Source organism: Mugil cephalus, chromosome 21 (assembly GCF_022458985.1).
Source record: "Mugil cephalus isolate CIBA_MC_2020 chromosome 21, CIBA_Mcephalus_1.1, whole genome shotgun sequence".
NCBI classification, from domain to species: Eukaryota; Metazoa; Chordata; class Actinopteri; order Mugiliformes; family Mugilidae; genus Mugil; species Mugil cephalus.
In genome coordinates, this window is record NC_061790.1 from 6,117,185 (window position 1) to 6,134,006 (window position 16,822).

The 16,822-nt window shown below is 39.8% G+C and overlaps 2 protein-coding genes across 2 annotated transcripts; one reads left to right on the plus strand and one right to left on the minus strand.

The window, feature by feature from the left end:
* Positions 1 to 355: 355 nt before the first annotated feature.
* rdh14b (retinol dehydrogenase 14b) lies at positions 356 to 3,823 on the minus strand. The gene is made up of 2 exons (XM_047574231.1): positions 3,271 to 3,823; positions 356 to 2,025 (listed from the first exon to the last, which is right to left on the minus strand). Exons 1-2 carry the CDS (start codon positions 3,622 to 3,624, stop codon positions 1,408 to 1,410), a joined length of 972 nt encoding a protein of 323 aa, XP_047430187.1. The 5' UTR covers positions 3,625 to 3,823; the 3' UTR covers positions 356 to 1,407.
* A 1,294-nt stretch (positions 3,824 to 5,117) lies between these two features.
* On the plus strand, positions 5,118 to 16,590 carry LOC124998636 (interleukin-6 receptor subunit beta-like). The gene is made up of 16 exons (XM_047573067.1): positions 5,118 to 5,498; positions 7,869 to 8,138; positions 8,223 to 8,361; positions 8,439 to 8,626; positions 8,718 to 8,830; positions 9,786 to 9,806; positions 10,218 to 10,374; positions 10,739 to 10,821; positions 10,947 to 11,151; positions 11,285 to 11,452; positions 13,149 to 13,250; positions 13,339 to 13,482; positions 13,573 to 13,713; positions 14,864 to 14,948; positions 15,106 to 15,187; positions 15,667 to 16,590. Exons 1-16 carry the CDS (start codon positions 5,405 to 5,407, stop codon positions 16,024 to 16,026), a joined length of 2,352 nt encoding a protein of 783 aa, XP_047429023.1. The 5' UTR covers positions 5,118 to 5,404; the 3' UTR covers positions 16,027 to 16,590.
* The last annotated feature ends 232 nt before the right edge of the window (positions 16,591 to 16,822 follow it).

A 16,822-nucleotide genomic window follows, 5' to 3' on the forward strand; every position in this document is an offset into this window, starting at 1 on the left:
CAGTTCATTAGGTGCACCGGTGGAAATAAATGCGTTCTAATAAAAACAGCCCTGCACTAAGTCTTACCTTCGTGAAGGCTCGCATTAGTTTACAGTAACTGAGAGAGCTGTCGTTTTAACTGCGTTTGCATTCTGGAGGCTGTGGTTTGCAGTACTGTTAAATAACAGGAACACTTTAATGTTTAAATCAATTCGGTTTAATAGTGCCACAAGCTACATTCTCCAAAATGATCACCCAGCTGAATTGCAACCAGTTTCAATTGAATCTGGATATAATAATAATCATGAAATCATAGATTTAATTCAGGGCTGTGATATTTCTTTGCACTAGTACACATGAGTGGATATTGATAAGTCATCTCAGAAATGTTCTTAGGTTTATTCGTATGCATTTTAATTTCACATTCAGACATATTTTGTTGTAGTATCTCTTGTTTTTACAAACAGTTTGGAAAATGACAGGCACTTAAAAACACACTGATAACAGGCAGTAAATCCTGCCTTGTATCTCCTGACTCCTGCAGAGGTGAGAAGGGATTTAGTTGCGTGTCTAAAAACATCCAAAAGGGGGAGCCACGTAACACAACGACAGCTCACCGATCTGCATCGTCGACCTTTTTCTTGTTGCAGCTCTTCCAGCCTCGGCAGAGAGCATTAACACTTCAAACACAACAAGAGGGCAAAACTAGACTAAACTCCCCCACCGCTCCTTAGCAAAATAGATGCTAAAGTATGCACAGATTTAGCAATAACAGAGCTGAGTTTCAGTCCACCGTCAGGATTCGCAGAAGCAATAATGAGACCTCACAACGCAGGAAAATGTGACAACTCAGCTCTGCTTTGATGGACACTACGAGGCCATTTGCTCAAGATTTCACTCCCTTTGACGTCAGCGTTTGTTTGAATCTCGTTCAGGTCCAGAAACAATGCTATCTTAGATTGACAGCCCACAGAAATTTAGCTTCAGTCAGAATTTTTTCATGTTTTTATTTCAACGTTTCTTAATTTCCTTTTTCGGGCAAACTAAAAGTAGTTCCTCATCTCGCAGCGTCTTTGTAGGAAGTCACATGTTCTTAGCATTGTATTTCTCCAGAAAGCAGATTTCTTAAGTGAAGTATACATTTGAATTCAGGGAAACCCTGAAGAGTTACTGAGACGAAAATACATCATTTTATGTTGCAATACTACTAAATTTCGATCTTTCAATAAAAGCCCACTGCAACAAAGCACTCCTGCTCACAGACACTTAATTATCACTCTTCGGTGGCACAATGTAACATGCAATTAATATTTGTATTCCCAAGGTGGCAATGGGTCTTTTCACATCCCATTTCTTGGGGAACGGTGCTGCAAGAGATTAACCATGTGGTCCAAGAACACTTAAGTCCCCTCAGATCTGGACTCTGCTCACTTATCGAGTCCAACCATCCTCCTGCTGATGTCCCACAGCTTCTTGGCCGCCTGTCCATCCGTAGCTTTAGGCAGCAGCTCCTCTTCTTTGCAGTCAGCGAAACATTTCCCCGACACCCCCTCCACCTCCGGGGAGCAGGCCAGATAGAGAGGAGTCTGGGCCCCCTCCAGCGGACTCTTGAAAAAGACCATCGAGGCGAGGGAGAAGAGAGGCTTTGCCAGGAGAGGGATTTGAACGTGCCTGCCCAGTCTGGTCCTCACAATGCCTGGAGTGAGAGCGTTGACCGTGACCCCCGTCCCCTCGAGCCGACGAGCCAGCTCCAACGTGAAGAGCAGGTTGGCCAGCTTGCTCTGACTGTAGCAGGAGGCCTTGTCGTAGTTACTCTCGCTGTTCAGGTCGTCGAAGTTGATCTGGCCGTACTTGTAAAGTTTGGAGGAAACCACGACGATGCGACTGGGAGCCGAAATCTTCAGGAGGTCCAGCAGCAGGTGAGTGAGGAGGAAGTGGCCCAGGTGATTCACACCGAACTGCATCTCAAAGCCATCCTCCGTCTTCGTGTAGGGACACTGGTAGATGCCCGCGTTGTTGATGAGCACGTCGATCTTGGGTTCCTCCTAAAAGACGATGGACAGTTAAATATTCAGGACTTCACGATACCAGACTAATAAATAATGGTTTCATTTGCCATTCTAATTAGCCACCTGTAGGACATAGGTGCTACTGATTATTAATAATCTCCATTTAGACTTCACTTTATCACAAGAACATACATGACAAAACACAACATTTAACCAAACAACTAATTAGCGTTCTCTGAAATACAACACATTTGGTCTTATTGGTAACAGTATGGAGACTCCCAGTGGTTATGGGAGGTAACTGTTAGCAAGAGACAGAATATTGTCAAAACTATGCTAATGCTAATATTTGCTCCTTTGAATGGCTTTTTGAAGGAATTATGATAAGAAGCTCAAGATAAAGCAATAGAATGATACAACACATTTAACCATCACCCCTGTAATAAATTGAATAAGTTAAAGTGTCAAATGTCTCCAGCCAAGTTATTCAGGTCTAAATGACTGAGGGTGGTGTCCAGCAAGTTTCAAGTTCCATGTTTTCATGGTCGCGTGTCACGCTTTGAGTCTGGGGAGTTTCTGGCTCTGAGTGGGTCGTACAGGGACCCACAAGTCATAGAAATAGAGAGACATCACCAGGTTAATCAAAACATAGATAATTTTACTGGGTCATTAACAGAACTCAGGTATGTGAGTTTTAAAGTGGGCACCAAGCATAGATGTTCCTAATAAAAAAATAAAAAAATGTAACCAGAATTGAAGAATCCACTTGGATGAGAGGTGAAAAGTCCAGTTACCTTTGTTTTAGCTGTACCGTGACCTGGACAAGTAAGAATCTTCACAGACATTTTATAAAGATACTTCATTATGAAATCATATGCTTTAAAACACATTAACCCACGAATATTCAAAAGCACTAATGCACTTGTCATTTTTTTTTTGACTGTTTAAATGTCAATATGCTACACTGTCTTTCTGCACATGTGATATCTATTGGATGTGTAGAAACACACACTGCTGTTGGGTAGTAGCTGATGTATCTTGGTCCTCATGTCTCAGGTTATTATAGTGATATTTGATAATTAAAGGTTGAGGGGGGGTGCACTGAATTTCAGCACCATGGACAGTCCCACTCCAGGCAGCTAAAGGACCACTCGTGTCCTATTGTGTATTGGAAACAGGTGGAATGAACTAGACATCCAAAGATGAGCAGCACAGCAGCTCGTATACACAACCCAGCTTACATCTCCATGCATGCTTTCTCTGTCATATCGCCCCACTTACCTCGTTAATTTCCTTACAAAACTTTCTGACGGACGTAAGAGAAGCCAGGTCCAGGTGCTTGATGACCACCTCTCCCTGCTCTTGTCCCGCTTGCTTCTTGATGTCCTGGGCTGCCTCCTCTGCGCTGTGCAGGTCCCGACAGGCCATGATGACCCGGGCGTGCAGCTTCAGCAGCTCCCCGGCCACGGCCTTCCCTATCCCGCTGTTAGCTCCGGTCACGATGACCGTCTTTCCATTCATGGTGCGGGACGGATACCGGAGCAACTTCACGGCTTTCTTTTGCGGGAACAAACGGCGAACGAGGAGCAGGACTCCCCCGCCGACAACAGCGGCAACGAGCACAGCAGTGTACATAAAAGCTGGGGAGGGGGGGACAGGTCAGTCTAAACACGGACTGTGACGCAACAGCACAGTGCCCAAGTTGCGAATTTACCCCGGAAGTAATTAGTGACACCGATTTATTATCGTAATGGATAATAAAACACTTAACTTACTTAACGTACTATACATGTTATATTTTAAACAGGCGACAATTAGCTCAACTAAGGGCCGACGTGAGTGTTAGCAAAGCTAACTAAGTTAGCGCCGTCAGAAAACAACTTCCGGGTTATTTTCGTAACGGAACTACATTACTAGATGTCAATTTTAGAGTTACACTAAAGCTAAATCACTTTCTCTTAAACGTAGCCAAAATAAACGTTTGTATTTCAAAATGTATAGACTCAATGAGTAATTCGTCTTAGTAATTCACTTTTAATGATATTGTTATTCTGTTACTGTTGTCTTTGTAGCTGTCATTAGTCTTATCTTCATTGTCACCATTACTATAATTATTACAGATGTATGTCTATTGACATGGTTAGAAAAGAGCTAGGATCATATATTAGTTCTTCTTACTCCTTTTTGAACATGGAGGTGAACTTGCAAAAAACAAACAAAAAAAAAAAAAAACATGTGGAACCATTTTTTATTTATTGCCTATCTTTGAGTTTTATTTAGTTTCATTGTATTTGTTTTCACTAACATAAAAGCTATCAAATCAAATTAATTATATTAATGTTTAACCTTGTTTGTAGTCTGGTTCACCCCTTTGTTCATGATATGCCTTAACCACCAGGTGGAGCTATATTAGCACTAAATAAGATTTTTCTTTCTATTTATTCAATTCTTGGATATAACGTGACTTACATAACAGACATTTCTCAAACCTGTCAAACGATGGATGGATTACTGAAGGCTTCAGGGGGCCTTCATATGAAATTATTTAATATTTCTTATTATAAAGTAACAATATTGCACATTACAAAGAAAAAAAACCGTATACACACTCAAAAAAAAAAAAATTCTCAATTCTACTCAATATATCTATAAAGGGGGTTAAAGAGAGGAGTCCCATGTTTTTATTGTGTAATCGTTTGGCAATAATGACCTCAGTAAATTAATTTAATCTGAAGATGACTGTTTTTAATGAATGGAAAGTGGGCGCTAACCCACAATGAAATCTTCAGGGGGCTATCTGTGAGGGCTATTGTTTTATATACACGCTCCATACTGTGTCTGCGGTTTATTCCTGCACATATGACAGGTTTTCATTTTTCTTCATGTCTGCACTCTCTCTTCCCATCTGAATGAACTTGCCTGCATTTACAGTATGATTAGAGGTCTATGACGCTTTGGAAATATTCCCGAGGCGTATCTGATGCACGCTAAAAGCCATTTCATCTGATATTGTGCTCGTAACTCTTTTTCATTTTCTCTTTCCTTGCATCCCGATATGAGTCAGGATTTGATTTATTACACTCAGCGACTGACGCTATGATTCATATCTCCGTAGCAGCGGTGCTTTTAAACCTGGGACCTTAGTTGCTTGTTGATTTGAACAGAGACTAACCACTCTGAGATTTGAAGGCTGTCGGCGAGTTACTTCACTTCCCCTTTTGTCTCGTTGCGTTTCCAGTTGGGTAATCCCACCCGTTTATTTAAGGGGTTGCTTCAGTTCCTGTTAGTTGACAGCAAAACTGCAGAGTTAGTGGGAGAAATGCGTGGCACAGTGTGCTCTAACGCACCAATTAAATGCGATTAATATTCTTTATACTTAAATACTCTGGTGCAGATAGATATATAACAGGTCTAAATGTACTTTAAAGGGGTTTTGTTGAGGTCTGGGACAAGGATGTCCCCCTTATTCGTTCTAATTATCATTTTGACACAACTCTCCATGTGTAAAGGTAAGTCAGTCTTTTATATAATTTATTTATAATGTGTGTATTGTGTATTTGGAAATGAAGACACTAAAAAAATAATAGTAAATAAATTAAAAAAAAAAAAAAGCTCATGCAGACTCATGCAGTTATGGCAGTCATAGGATTTATAGGAAACACTCGTTATGTTTTGGTTTCATTATATGATGCTTTACAATGACAAAGTTCACCAAAAATTCAGCAAAACAAGTCGGAACTAAAAATAGTTCCGAGAATCCGAGAATATAGTACTTCTAATACGAGTAAAAGACGATAGTTTAAGGGTCCAAAAACGGTATCCACTTAAGTAATATAAGTAATATACTTATTCGAATTACTTCAGTTTAGATAGTTTTCTAAAACATCGTGAGAAGAGTTTAGTGAAATAAGTAACTATACCTTTCTGAGCAATGAAATTCAACAGCTACTTCAAATGCTTGTAGTATTTCTTTATTTGCCAGTGCGTAATTTGATCAATAGTTTGTGGTCGTACTGCAGCCTATTATTTATTTATTTACTTATTTATTTATTTATTTTCCCCATAGAAATAAACTACTTGTTCTTGTGCTGTATGGAGCACCTGTTCCTGTTCATATAGGAGACACGTCGTTCCGGTGTTGTAATCCTGTGGTGCTAATGTACTTAAATGCGGACTGAGGTCTTCCTGGAGCTGCCCCTGATTTCCACCTGCAACCGTTTGTGCAGTAGCAACAGGAAGACTTGAGTCATGGTGATTAGTGAAAAACTTTAACTCCCTCTTCCACGAAAACGAGTTCACATTTAGATTGTGTCCATAGTAAAAATGACTATAGTTACAGTTTTAGGGAGTGATAATTAGCCTGATATGTACGGTCTTACCACTAAATGTGAGAGATGTGATGCGGCATGCTTGTTCTTGGAGAAAGCTTTCTGTTTCTTATGAATATACTGCATGTACCAGGTTCCAGGTACCACACAGATATTTCATTGGACTGCTCTGAGCCCTGTGGTGGCCAATCCATGTGTGAAAATGATGCCTCATGCTCCTTGAGCCGCTCTTTAATAATTTGAGACAGATGGATCCTGGTATTGTCATCTTGGAATATTCCCATGCCATCTGGGAAGAAAAAAAAATCCATCGATGGGATAACCTGGTCATTCAGTATATTCTTTTTTGGGCATAATGGTTAGTCTCAGTGATTAGTGGTTTTCTTGAGGCTACGCAGCTGTGCAGTACCATGAATTCCTTTCACATTGTATGTGTGGAAATGCTTTTACTTTCACTATTAAACATAGCCCTGAGTCCTACTGTTGTTATTCTTTGATGTGACTTCACCATACGTTTAAATGATCGCCTATCACGATCAATCAGGATTTTTTTCCAAAGACGATGGTTCCCAACTATCCTTCCAGTTTTTAATAATGTGCTGGACAGCTCTTAACCTAATTTTAGCAGTTTCTGCTTCAAGCTTCTTTATGTTTTCTCTGTGTGCCAATGATATGAACCTTCTCAAAAGGACTAACATGTTTTCTGTGACCACAGGATATGTCTTTCCACATGGTGGTTCATGAAATGAGAAGCTACTCATTGCATCAGTTCAGGGTAAATAACTTGTTTCCAGCTGAAAGATAATTGCCCATCCAGTAATTATCCAATAGGAGGCTTAGATCTATTGCTCAGTTAAATCCAAGTTTTTTTTGCCAGTAGGGTAAAGACTGGCAGACTTATTCACTTCTTATTTAGTTGTCGTGCTAAATGATGGGTAACTTAACAAAGGAAATCATAACAATTTCCTTTGCAGCTGTAGTTGAATGGTGCGTTTTAAGATGCCCAGTATACGCTGGGTCTTTTTTACTGGCTTAATTTAGAATGTGACTCGGAGGACTCATTTAATCTTCAAGGCCATGTAATGTTAAGGAGATCCTGAAATGTCCACCAGACAAAGGAGAAAATCATATGAGAACAGGGTGCTAGATAAGATGGAAAGGGAGCAAGAGTGTGTTTGACACCAGCACGTAGGCCCCTTGAAAGAGGGCAAACACCTTATTAATATGGCATCTTCTCTGAACTCCATTTGCATTCTCGTGTCCTTGTCTTTGTGTTCTTATCTGTTACCTCCTATATCTGTTTAAAAGTATCTTCTGGCTACTGCAAAAACTTCAAAACATTAGCCCCGTTAAGTCGCTGGATTACCATTTCCATGCTGTGCTTAACTAAACTAACCAGACGCTGTCTCCTGCTACATCACAGTACATGCCGTCTCAACATTTCAACCTTCCTTCCCTCTCCAGCTGCAAGGTGGAACCTTTACTACCATGACCTGTTACCTCATTCAAAGTATCAGAATTTAAAGTGATTAATACTTTGTTTTAATCCAGGCCAGCTTGATAAAGCCTGCAGCGTTTTCCCGAAAGATCAGTACATTGAAGAGGGATCCAGTATCGACATAGTGTGCCAGACTTGCACGAATACAAAAGAAGTCTTCTGGAGGTTGAACAACAGATCTGTCGACAAAAGCCTGTCAAAAACTATCAACTCCACACATACGGTCCTGTCACTGAGAAACTTCACTCACTCCAGTGCGACAGTACAGTGTGAAAGTAGGAAGCCTGACCAAGTCATTGGAGGCACTATAATCAAAACGTACCGTAAGTAGACAGTCGGTGTGGCTGTTCGTGCCAGCAATTACATCAAATGCACAGTATAATACTGGTTGAATTCTTTTTTCACAGAAAAACCCAGAAACATATCTTGTGTATTGCATTATGAAGCTGACGAGAGCACAGGGATAGAGGGTATGCCGGAGATCTCCACATGCACCTGGGAGCATCAGATTAATCCTCTATTAGAAGTAGACTACACTATGCTGTGGTAGGTTTTATTTTTGAGACACTTCTTCCTCTTGTCGCTGTCAATATGTTAAATTAGAAAATGTGCATTTGTTTCAGTACCGCTAGTCCAAATCGTACCCCCCAGGAGTGCTGCAAAACAAGAGAAACCAAATGTGAAACCAGAGGTCTTTTTCATTCTGGTAAGCTGTCTATGAGGGACGGATTCAGCACCATTACTGTGAGAGCTACGACTCCTAAGTGGGAGGTGTCCTCCGACCCTTACGTCCTCTATCCGGAAAAGATATGCAAGTACCACATTTTTGTCAAGGCATTTGTATTCCCCGGTGATTTTTTTGTGTGTGTGTTGACGATGATGCCGTAATTATGTTCCCTCAGTGAAAATCCGCCGCCCGAAGGTAACGGTAACTTCCTTCACCGATCACATGTCGGTTGAGTGTAACCGATCATTGGTCGATTCGGACGGACGCTGCCAAGTCAATTACACACTGGTAAGTATCTGTTTGAATATCTAGAAATAGGTATTATCTGGAAGTAGCTGTGAAACAAGATTTTTGGGGGGGGCTTTGACCACAAATGAGAAAATGTATTAATATCTACTGTAAAAAAAAACCAAAACAACTATACACTAACAATAGAGATCCCTTTACTAAAATATGTTGGATTCATGTTAATGTGTATTTAAAGAAATTTAAATTTGTTGGGGAAAGTTAAAAAGATATATTTGAAAAAAATGTCCACTCAACCAAAGATTTTGCAGTACCTCCGAGGACCCCCTAGGGGTCGCTGACCCCCTGTTGAAGACTTATGATCTTGAGCACAGGTGTCACAGGTGCCCGTGGGCCAAAAGAGGCCCACCAGAGGGTCAAATCTGGCCCGCAGAATGAACTTGCATAGCGTGAAAGTTACATAGAAGACTGCAATAACTTTAATTAAAAAAAAAAATAATAATAATAATAATAATAATAATAATAATAATAAAAATGTTACTTCTAATTTGTAATCCACCGTTTTACACTAACCTCGCCAGGGCAAAGCATCAAAGTCAAAATCACCAGTGTAAATTTTTTTTTTTTTTTAAAGGATGGTTTGTTAAATGTAAACATTCTCCTAATTTACTTGCTCTTCTTTGCACTAAAGCAAATGATGAAATAAATAAATAAATAAAATCTGGAGTTGCGGGCTGCTCCATAAAAAACAGGCTGTGGCTTAGTAGGTAAAGCAGTTTGTCTACAAACCAGAAGGTTAGTGGTTCGGTAACACTTAACCCAGAGCTCCTCCCAGTGATTGGCACTGACGTGTGAACGAATGGGTAGTGGTCAAACTGTGGCTTTGAGCATCAACAGGTAGAAAACTCCATATAAACACAAGACAATTGAAGATTTAATAGGTGGATTTCAATATTTTCTTCTGTTTCTCCAGTAACATTTTCGTTTTCTGTTACAGGCTGATGGAGGAACTCCAGAGGTAAAGAAACACCTTTTTTTGTATTATCAAAGAGTGAACATTACAGATAAATGTTATTTGCAAGTTGATAAATGGCAGATTAAGTTATGGGGACTTATGACATTATGAGTGCACTACCTACACGATAGCCTCAAATAGCTTGTTTAGAGCTAAATTAAATTAAGATGAATATGTCTTAAACTGCAAACATTCACAGAATAGATAGAAGATGATAATATAGTATGAAATAATAACATAATATGTCTCAAATAATTTTCAGCTGTTTCTTATAAACATGAAATACAGGACATTTTTTTATTTTATTTTTTTTAAAATACAAGAAACATTAAGGACGTCAACCAAACTTATGATTCTGTACAACTGTATGTGCGATCTGGGAATTCACTGGACACAAATCCTCCTTTTCCCTAGAGCCTATACCTAGAGCCTCTACGCCCTCACGAGAGTTGCAACACCTCCATTGAAGATGTCGAATCCTGCGTCAACTACAGGGTTTCAGTCCGCTGTGCTTTACTCGAGGGCCCCTGGAGTGACTGGAGACATAAAACGGCTCTGACCAAACTAAACCGTAAGAACAATATTTACTGAAATCTGGACTATCCTGCATGTTAGAACAGCTCTGTGGAATCACACTGAAACTGCAAGGAAGAATTTGCACAGCTAAAATCCTGATGCATGGCTCAGGACAGGTGATGACAAGCAACATCATTTTCTTGGAGTGAGAGTTTGTGACAGATTCCTGGATGACAAACAATGGTTAATGGAACCATAAACACAGTCATTTGCGGTTGAGCTCAAGGCTATTTTGCCTTGATTTCCAGGTGTAAACCTGTTTCTTGATTATGATTATCAGTCTTAACCGTCATGAAAACGTCATAGTATTGTCACACTTACCAGTATCACTGTTTACAGTCAGTGTTGATCTTTTACAGCGAAACATGTCAGGCTGCACCTGTGGAGAAAGATAACTGAGAAGGAAAACAACCAAGTTAGAAAAGTTCGTGCCATGTGGATGGTAAGGATGCATCACATTCACTGCCTTGACACAACACAGATTGTAAAGTTTGACTTTTTTTTTTTTTAACTCTTACGTCAACATTTTAAAAGGTTGATCTTATTTTCTTCCACCTATCTGCACAGGATATTCCTTCAACATGTGAAGAGTCGAGAGAGGTTAACTACACTATCAAACGCACGACTGGGGCGAATTACACCTACGCTTCATGCGGCAGCTCGCCTTGTGATGTCGATGTGAACCAAGATGCACACAGAATAACTCTCACAGTCTCCCATAATGGGCGTCCGATTGCAGAGGACTCAGTTTACGTTCCAGCCGTTGGAGACAGTGAGCTCTAATGTTATTGATTCCACATTTTTAATGGCTATCTGCAATTTATGTCTCATATTGCTTGATTTTACTCAAACAGTGCTTCGCTCTAATGCATGTTGGTGATTGTTTTGGCGCTTGATCTCATCAGCAGGCCTCCCTCGAGTTACCGACATCCAGACTTCCACCTCTGATGGTAATATTCTGATCAGCTGGAAGGCTCCCGCTCAGCCCGTTAGCGGTTACATGATCGACTGGACCCACGATGGAAATCAATATCACTGGAATGAGAGCAAATACACTAATGCAACGCTGTTTGGTAGGTTATGGTGGATGGAATCAGACTTATGGGCCAGGACTTAACTGACTTGAACATCAGATCACTTTGCATCTTTAAGTATCTTTTGTCATCTGGATGAGCAAATGCTTACAGGACTTGTTTGTAAAAGCATGCCTGTAATGTATTCTCCAGAAAGATCTTATCATTTTAAACTGGAGAGTGAGTCATGGTACCCTGTAGCTTATTGCTCTGATGCTCTCATGCTTGATTCTCTTAACAAAGGAGCGAAAGTAAGATCCAGTATGAGGATAAATCTGTATTAACATGCAATCAGTCCTTTTTTTTTTTTTTTTAAAAAAAGGAGAAGTTCTCCTGCTTCTGCCATCTGGAGTTGCATCATTTTTTTTTTTTTTTTTTAGAACAGGTTCAATAACACCAGTGTCTCTGTGTCACTCATTGATTATTATTTACACTATTAACTGTATTTGACTGTTTGGAATGCTTCTGCTTGAGTAGACAAGTAGAGGGCTTACTGTATTTTAAAAGTTTCCCAGCTGTCTCTTGTCCAAAGAGCCCAGAGTTGTTCACTTTGACCTCACAATTTTGCAGATGCTGCTAAAAATTTAAGGATTTTTAATCATAATCCTTTATAAATGACTGTGTCGTTCACCCGTTGCCCGGACGTTACTCACATTTCCATCAAAGAAACATTTGCACATTTGCACTCAAGATCCTCCTACTCACCCACAAAGCCCCTTATTTCATTCATCGTTGATTTGATGTGTTCTGTTTTATGTCTGTAGTGTTTTTGAGGTTTGAAAAGTGCTATACAAATAGAATGCATTGTTATTATATTATTAACTCACTGTAAAAAGGTAAAATATGTGTGTTGATACTTTGATATGATAGCTTGGCAGTACTTCTATGGGACTTCTATATCATTTATTTTTGGAAAGACTCCTAATTATAGTAGCGGTCATGTACATCGTGGTTTTGGTCTGTTTTAGCGCTGAATGCTAAGATCAACATGCTAACATGCTCACATTAACCTCCTGAGACCCGAACTTTTATTTCGCCTGTGTTTTTAATTTCTCAACGGTATTTGGGATTAGTGGGACCTAAGATGCATAAAAACTAAGCATCATCTTTGAACAGGATCGTTCTGTACAATAAATCTGCTATCGTGTTTTTTCACCAACTAGTGTATTGACCCTTTGCTACCACTAGCTAGCAGACTAAAGCGTCCACTAACGAGGATAATGGATTTAAATGAAGGGGAATAAGCTGCAAAAAAACTAATGACTTACGAGGATGTGGGGACTCAGGAGGTTAACAATGCTAGCGTGCTTTGGTGTATTTTTAGCATAAATTAGCATGAGCGCTAAACACAAACAAACCTGAAGTTGATGGGAAAATATGGGACAAATTAAAATGTTGACATGATGATGGCGCTAAAACCCAGAGTTGGGCAGCACTGGATATAGCTTAGTGGCTGAGATGCTACCTAGCCGCTAGCTGTAATATTTTAGTACACATCTATCTCATGTGACTTCCTGTTATCTCTCTATTATGTCGAATGAACACGTAAATTGCTTTCAAAGAGAATTTTAAACCCAAATATTGTATGCCAACAGATGATCGCCAAAGACAATAAATTATATCAAACCATTGTTGCCTACATACAAACCAACAATCACTGTCTTAGATATTCTGACAAATCTTTCCTTTCTTACAGACCTCCTGGATAAGAAGCCATATGATGTCACAATTACTCCCCTCTTTGATAACAAGACAGGTCACGGCACACAAATCCGTCAGCTCTGCTCCAGAGTAGGAGGTACATCACTCAAATATTAAGTGATTCTTAATCAGGTATTTTTATTTCACTTCCGCCGGTGTGATCTTGAAAATGTGTTTCCCTGCAGAACCAGGAAATGTTGATATTACCAGTGTTCAAGCTAACGACAGGAATGCGTACGTTCGCTGGGACACAAAGTCGCAGGATCCATGCAGTGGTGTTGTTACCAACTTCACAGTCTACTATGGGCCACCGGAAGGACCACTGCTCAGTACGTCCACCAAAGACTTCATTACAGATGTAATAAATTTGCATACTTCCTTTAACGCTACATTCATGATATTTTTGTGTGTTTCTTTAGATGTTACTGTAGGGAGCAACCAGCGGGAAGTCTTTCTGAAAGACCTGACAAAAGACTCCCAATACACCGTCTCTGTGGAGGCCACAGCGGCTACTGGAAATTCTATAAGCCAAGAAAGGCTCTTTAAAACCAAAAGATTTGGTGAGTAGTCTTGCATAAGAAGTCACATTAGCTTCTTTCTATGTGGGGTTTTCTTGATTTCATACCAGTTTTGTTCAGGACCCACGGGATCAAACCGAGGCTAAACTATAACCGAAAATAACTCCTCAGCAGCTGCAGTTTGCTTTCCTGAGTAGAGCTTTTAAGCTTCTGCTGAAATTTAGCAAACTCTCAAACTGACATTAATCGTTAACATCTGAGTTTTTTGGAGCTATCAGGAAAACACACCAACTTTCTCCATTCTGCTTCTTCGTTTTCATTTCATTTTATTCACTGGGCCAAGCAACATTTGGTAGAACTTTTCAGAATTTGAAAAGCCAAGTAGCGAGAGAGGGTCAAACTGTGTGTGCTCACAGAACTAGGGTTACAATATGTGACCATCCAATTTCGTCCTCTGTTGGTTCTGTAAGCTTAGGGCTGCGGCACCAAATGAAAAGTGTCAGCTTTTCTTCATGCACAAGTTTTAAAGATTGCCACCCCAAACAAGAAAGCTGAGTGAAGCTACACTTTTCTTTGAAACAGGGCAAACAAAAGCAAAACAATTGTGTCCTGGAGGCATGTGTTAATGTGTTCATATGTTTGTCATCTCAATAACACTCACTGATTCACTCTGCCTATTGTTACATTAAGGTTTGCATTTACCATTATTGCCTTGGGCTGCAGCAGCTGCTCTTCAGTCACATGTCTTACTTGGATCAAACGCTAACAGCTGCAGTGACTCATGACATTAACACCAAATGTTGACACCTTGTGATGGCTCTCGAGAGTCATTTCAAGCAGTTTGTGGCCCTGATCCAAGTTCCTTGTTGTTCCTAGCTAAGGCCATGACAAAACAATCCCTTTTTGCTTTTGCTGGCAAACTGAGCGAAATGTCTGACAAGCAAAACATTCCTGGAAGTCAGCAGCCACAAGCTCAGTTTCACGGTTTTGAAATCAACGAGGAACTAAAGGGCATCACTGAATGGTAGAAAGCAAAGACGAAGCCTGTGTCAAATTGAGCTTCAAGTCATTTTCAAATGAATCAAAACATCCTGTTATTAATTTATGCAGTAAATGAATGCCTCTTCTAGGAAGTATATCTTCTTTTGAGCTCAATAAACTACAGCAACATCTTTTATGTTTTCTCCGACAGATCCAAGGCTCGTTATGGTACTTAGTGTCTGCGGAAGCGTCCTTATAGTCCTAGCGCTATCTCTTGGATTGTGCTGCGCTGTTAAGTAAGTTTCAACCTTTTGTTTTCCGAGATGATGGATTTAAAATGAAACCACTGAACTGAGCACATCTCCACTGGGATGTTTAGTTGATGTGGTCACATTTTGTTTGGATTTAACGACTTCATAATGTTCCTCGTGAGTAATGACCATTCCTTTTTAGGTGGAAGAGGTTCTGGGAAAAGCCAGTGCCAAATCCAGGCCTCAGTTCTGTGGCATTGTGGCCATCACCCACTGCTAAAAAGGTGAACTCAGTGAGGAGAGAATCAGAAGTACACTTTATACAGCCGTTGGTTTCTATAGGTGATGTCTAGAAAATGGATATATAGAGAAGATTATGCTGATTCTCATCAACGTAGTACCAAAGTATCTCAAAATAAGAGTGTCTGATTGATTTCAGATGCTTTTTAACTATATTTATATACTATATAAATAAGTTCTCTATATACTGTGTATACAATAGCAAAGTGAATATCTTTATTTATTCTGACTGCTCAGATTGTAAATGTCTCCTAAGTGTTGTTAATTGTAAGATATAAGTATCTTGTGACAATATTCATTCCAACCAAACAGTATTTGTACGAGCGTATTTCAAGTTGATGAGAGTTTTTAGACTAAAAAACTTTGCCATAGTGTTACATCTTATTTATCTGTTGAATAACCAACTGATGAGTCTTTTTTTTTTCTTTTTTTGTCCTTTGTGTGTTTTCTTATGCATCCATAGGGGGCGTGCCTCTTCCAGCCGTTCATTAATCCGTCTGGAGAACTCTGTGATAAAGTTTACACAGAGCACGCTCAGAGCGTGTCCAGCCCTTCAGTAGCTACAGACTTTAATGGTTGCCAGACCAGCGACCAGCCGGAGGAATACACTGACACGGCCATCGTTCTCGCTCCAGATGTACACGACGGAGAAGCCACGGCCTTTCTTTCCTCGAAGAGCAGCCCGGTCAGCCCGGTCAGCCCGTATCGAAGTCAGAGCTCTGTGGAGTCTCCTCTACCAAAGAACAACAAGCAAAGGACACTGAAGACGATATACGTCACTTTGGACATGTTTGAACATGGCCAGAGCAGGCGAGGGAAATGAAAAACAAAACCGTTCCTCAAGTCAGGATAGGTCACTGAGTTCTTGATAAGGCAGATGTGGTTTATTAATTCTGAAGCTTTTCCATGGCTGTGTGAAATATTATCCTACTTGGCAGCGTGGAATGAAAGAAAAAAAAAAGTGGCTGTGTTACTACAAGTAATACAGATGTATTACTTGTAGTAACACAATAGCACCATGTGGTTTTTTTTAATCTGTACAGTATGTTTCTTGTTTTTGTTTCATTGTATGAGTGAGAAGAATTTAGCATTTGTTCAGAACTGACATTATTCACTTCATAACACAAGCTCTGTGCTCCTTATTTTGTCTATAGGGACTATATTAAAACAATAAGGAAAGCATGTTCGTACCCAGCATTAAGCACTTGAAACTAAACTAAAAAAAACTAAACGTGTTTTCTTCTGACATGTCATGCGGTGTTGATGTCACACACCCTGTATTAATGAAAACATCCATGTGCAGCCTATAAAACAGTATTATATATTATAATGAAATGTCATGTTGTTTCTTGTTTTTACAGTAAATAAAGTTGCACGTACTGTTTTACACATTGCAGTTTTTCTTTTACTACAACACATGCATCAGTGACATACACTCTCAGGCAACAAAGTGGAATCCATTGTCTGTAGATCTGATAGTATTGTCTGTACAAGAGGGGCCTCATGATGCATGATTCTAAAAAGATTTTTTACATAAGTTATTTGGTTCAAACTTTATGAATTAACAGAGGGTATGCTGACAGCAAATATCTACCACAAAACACCATATAATATAAATT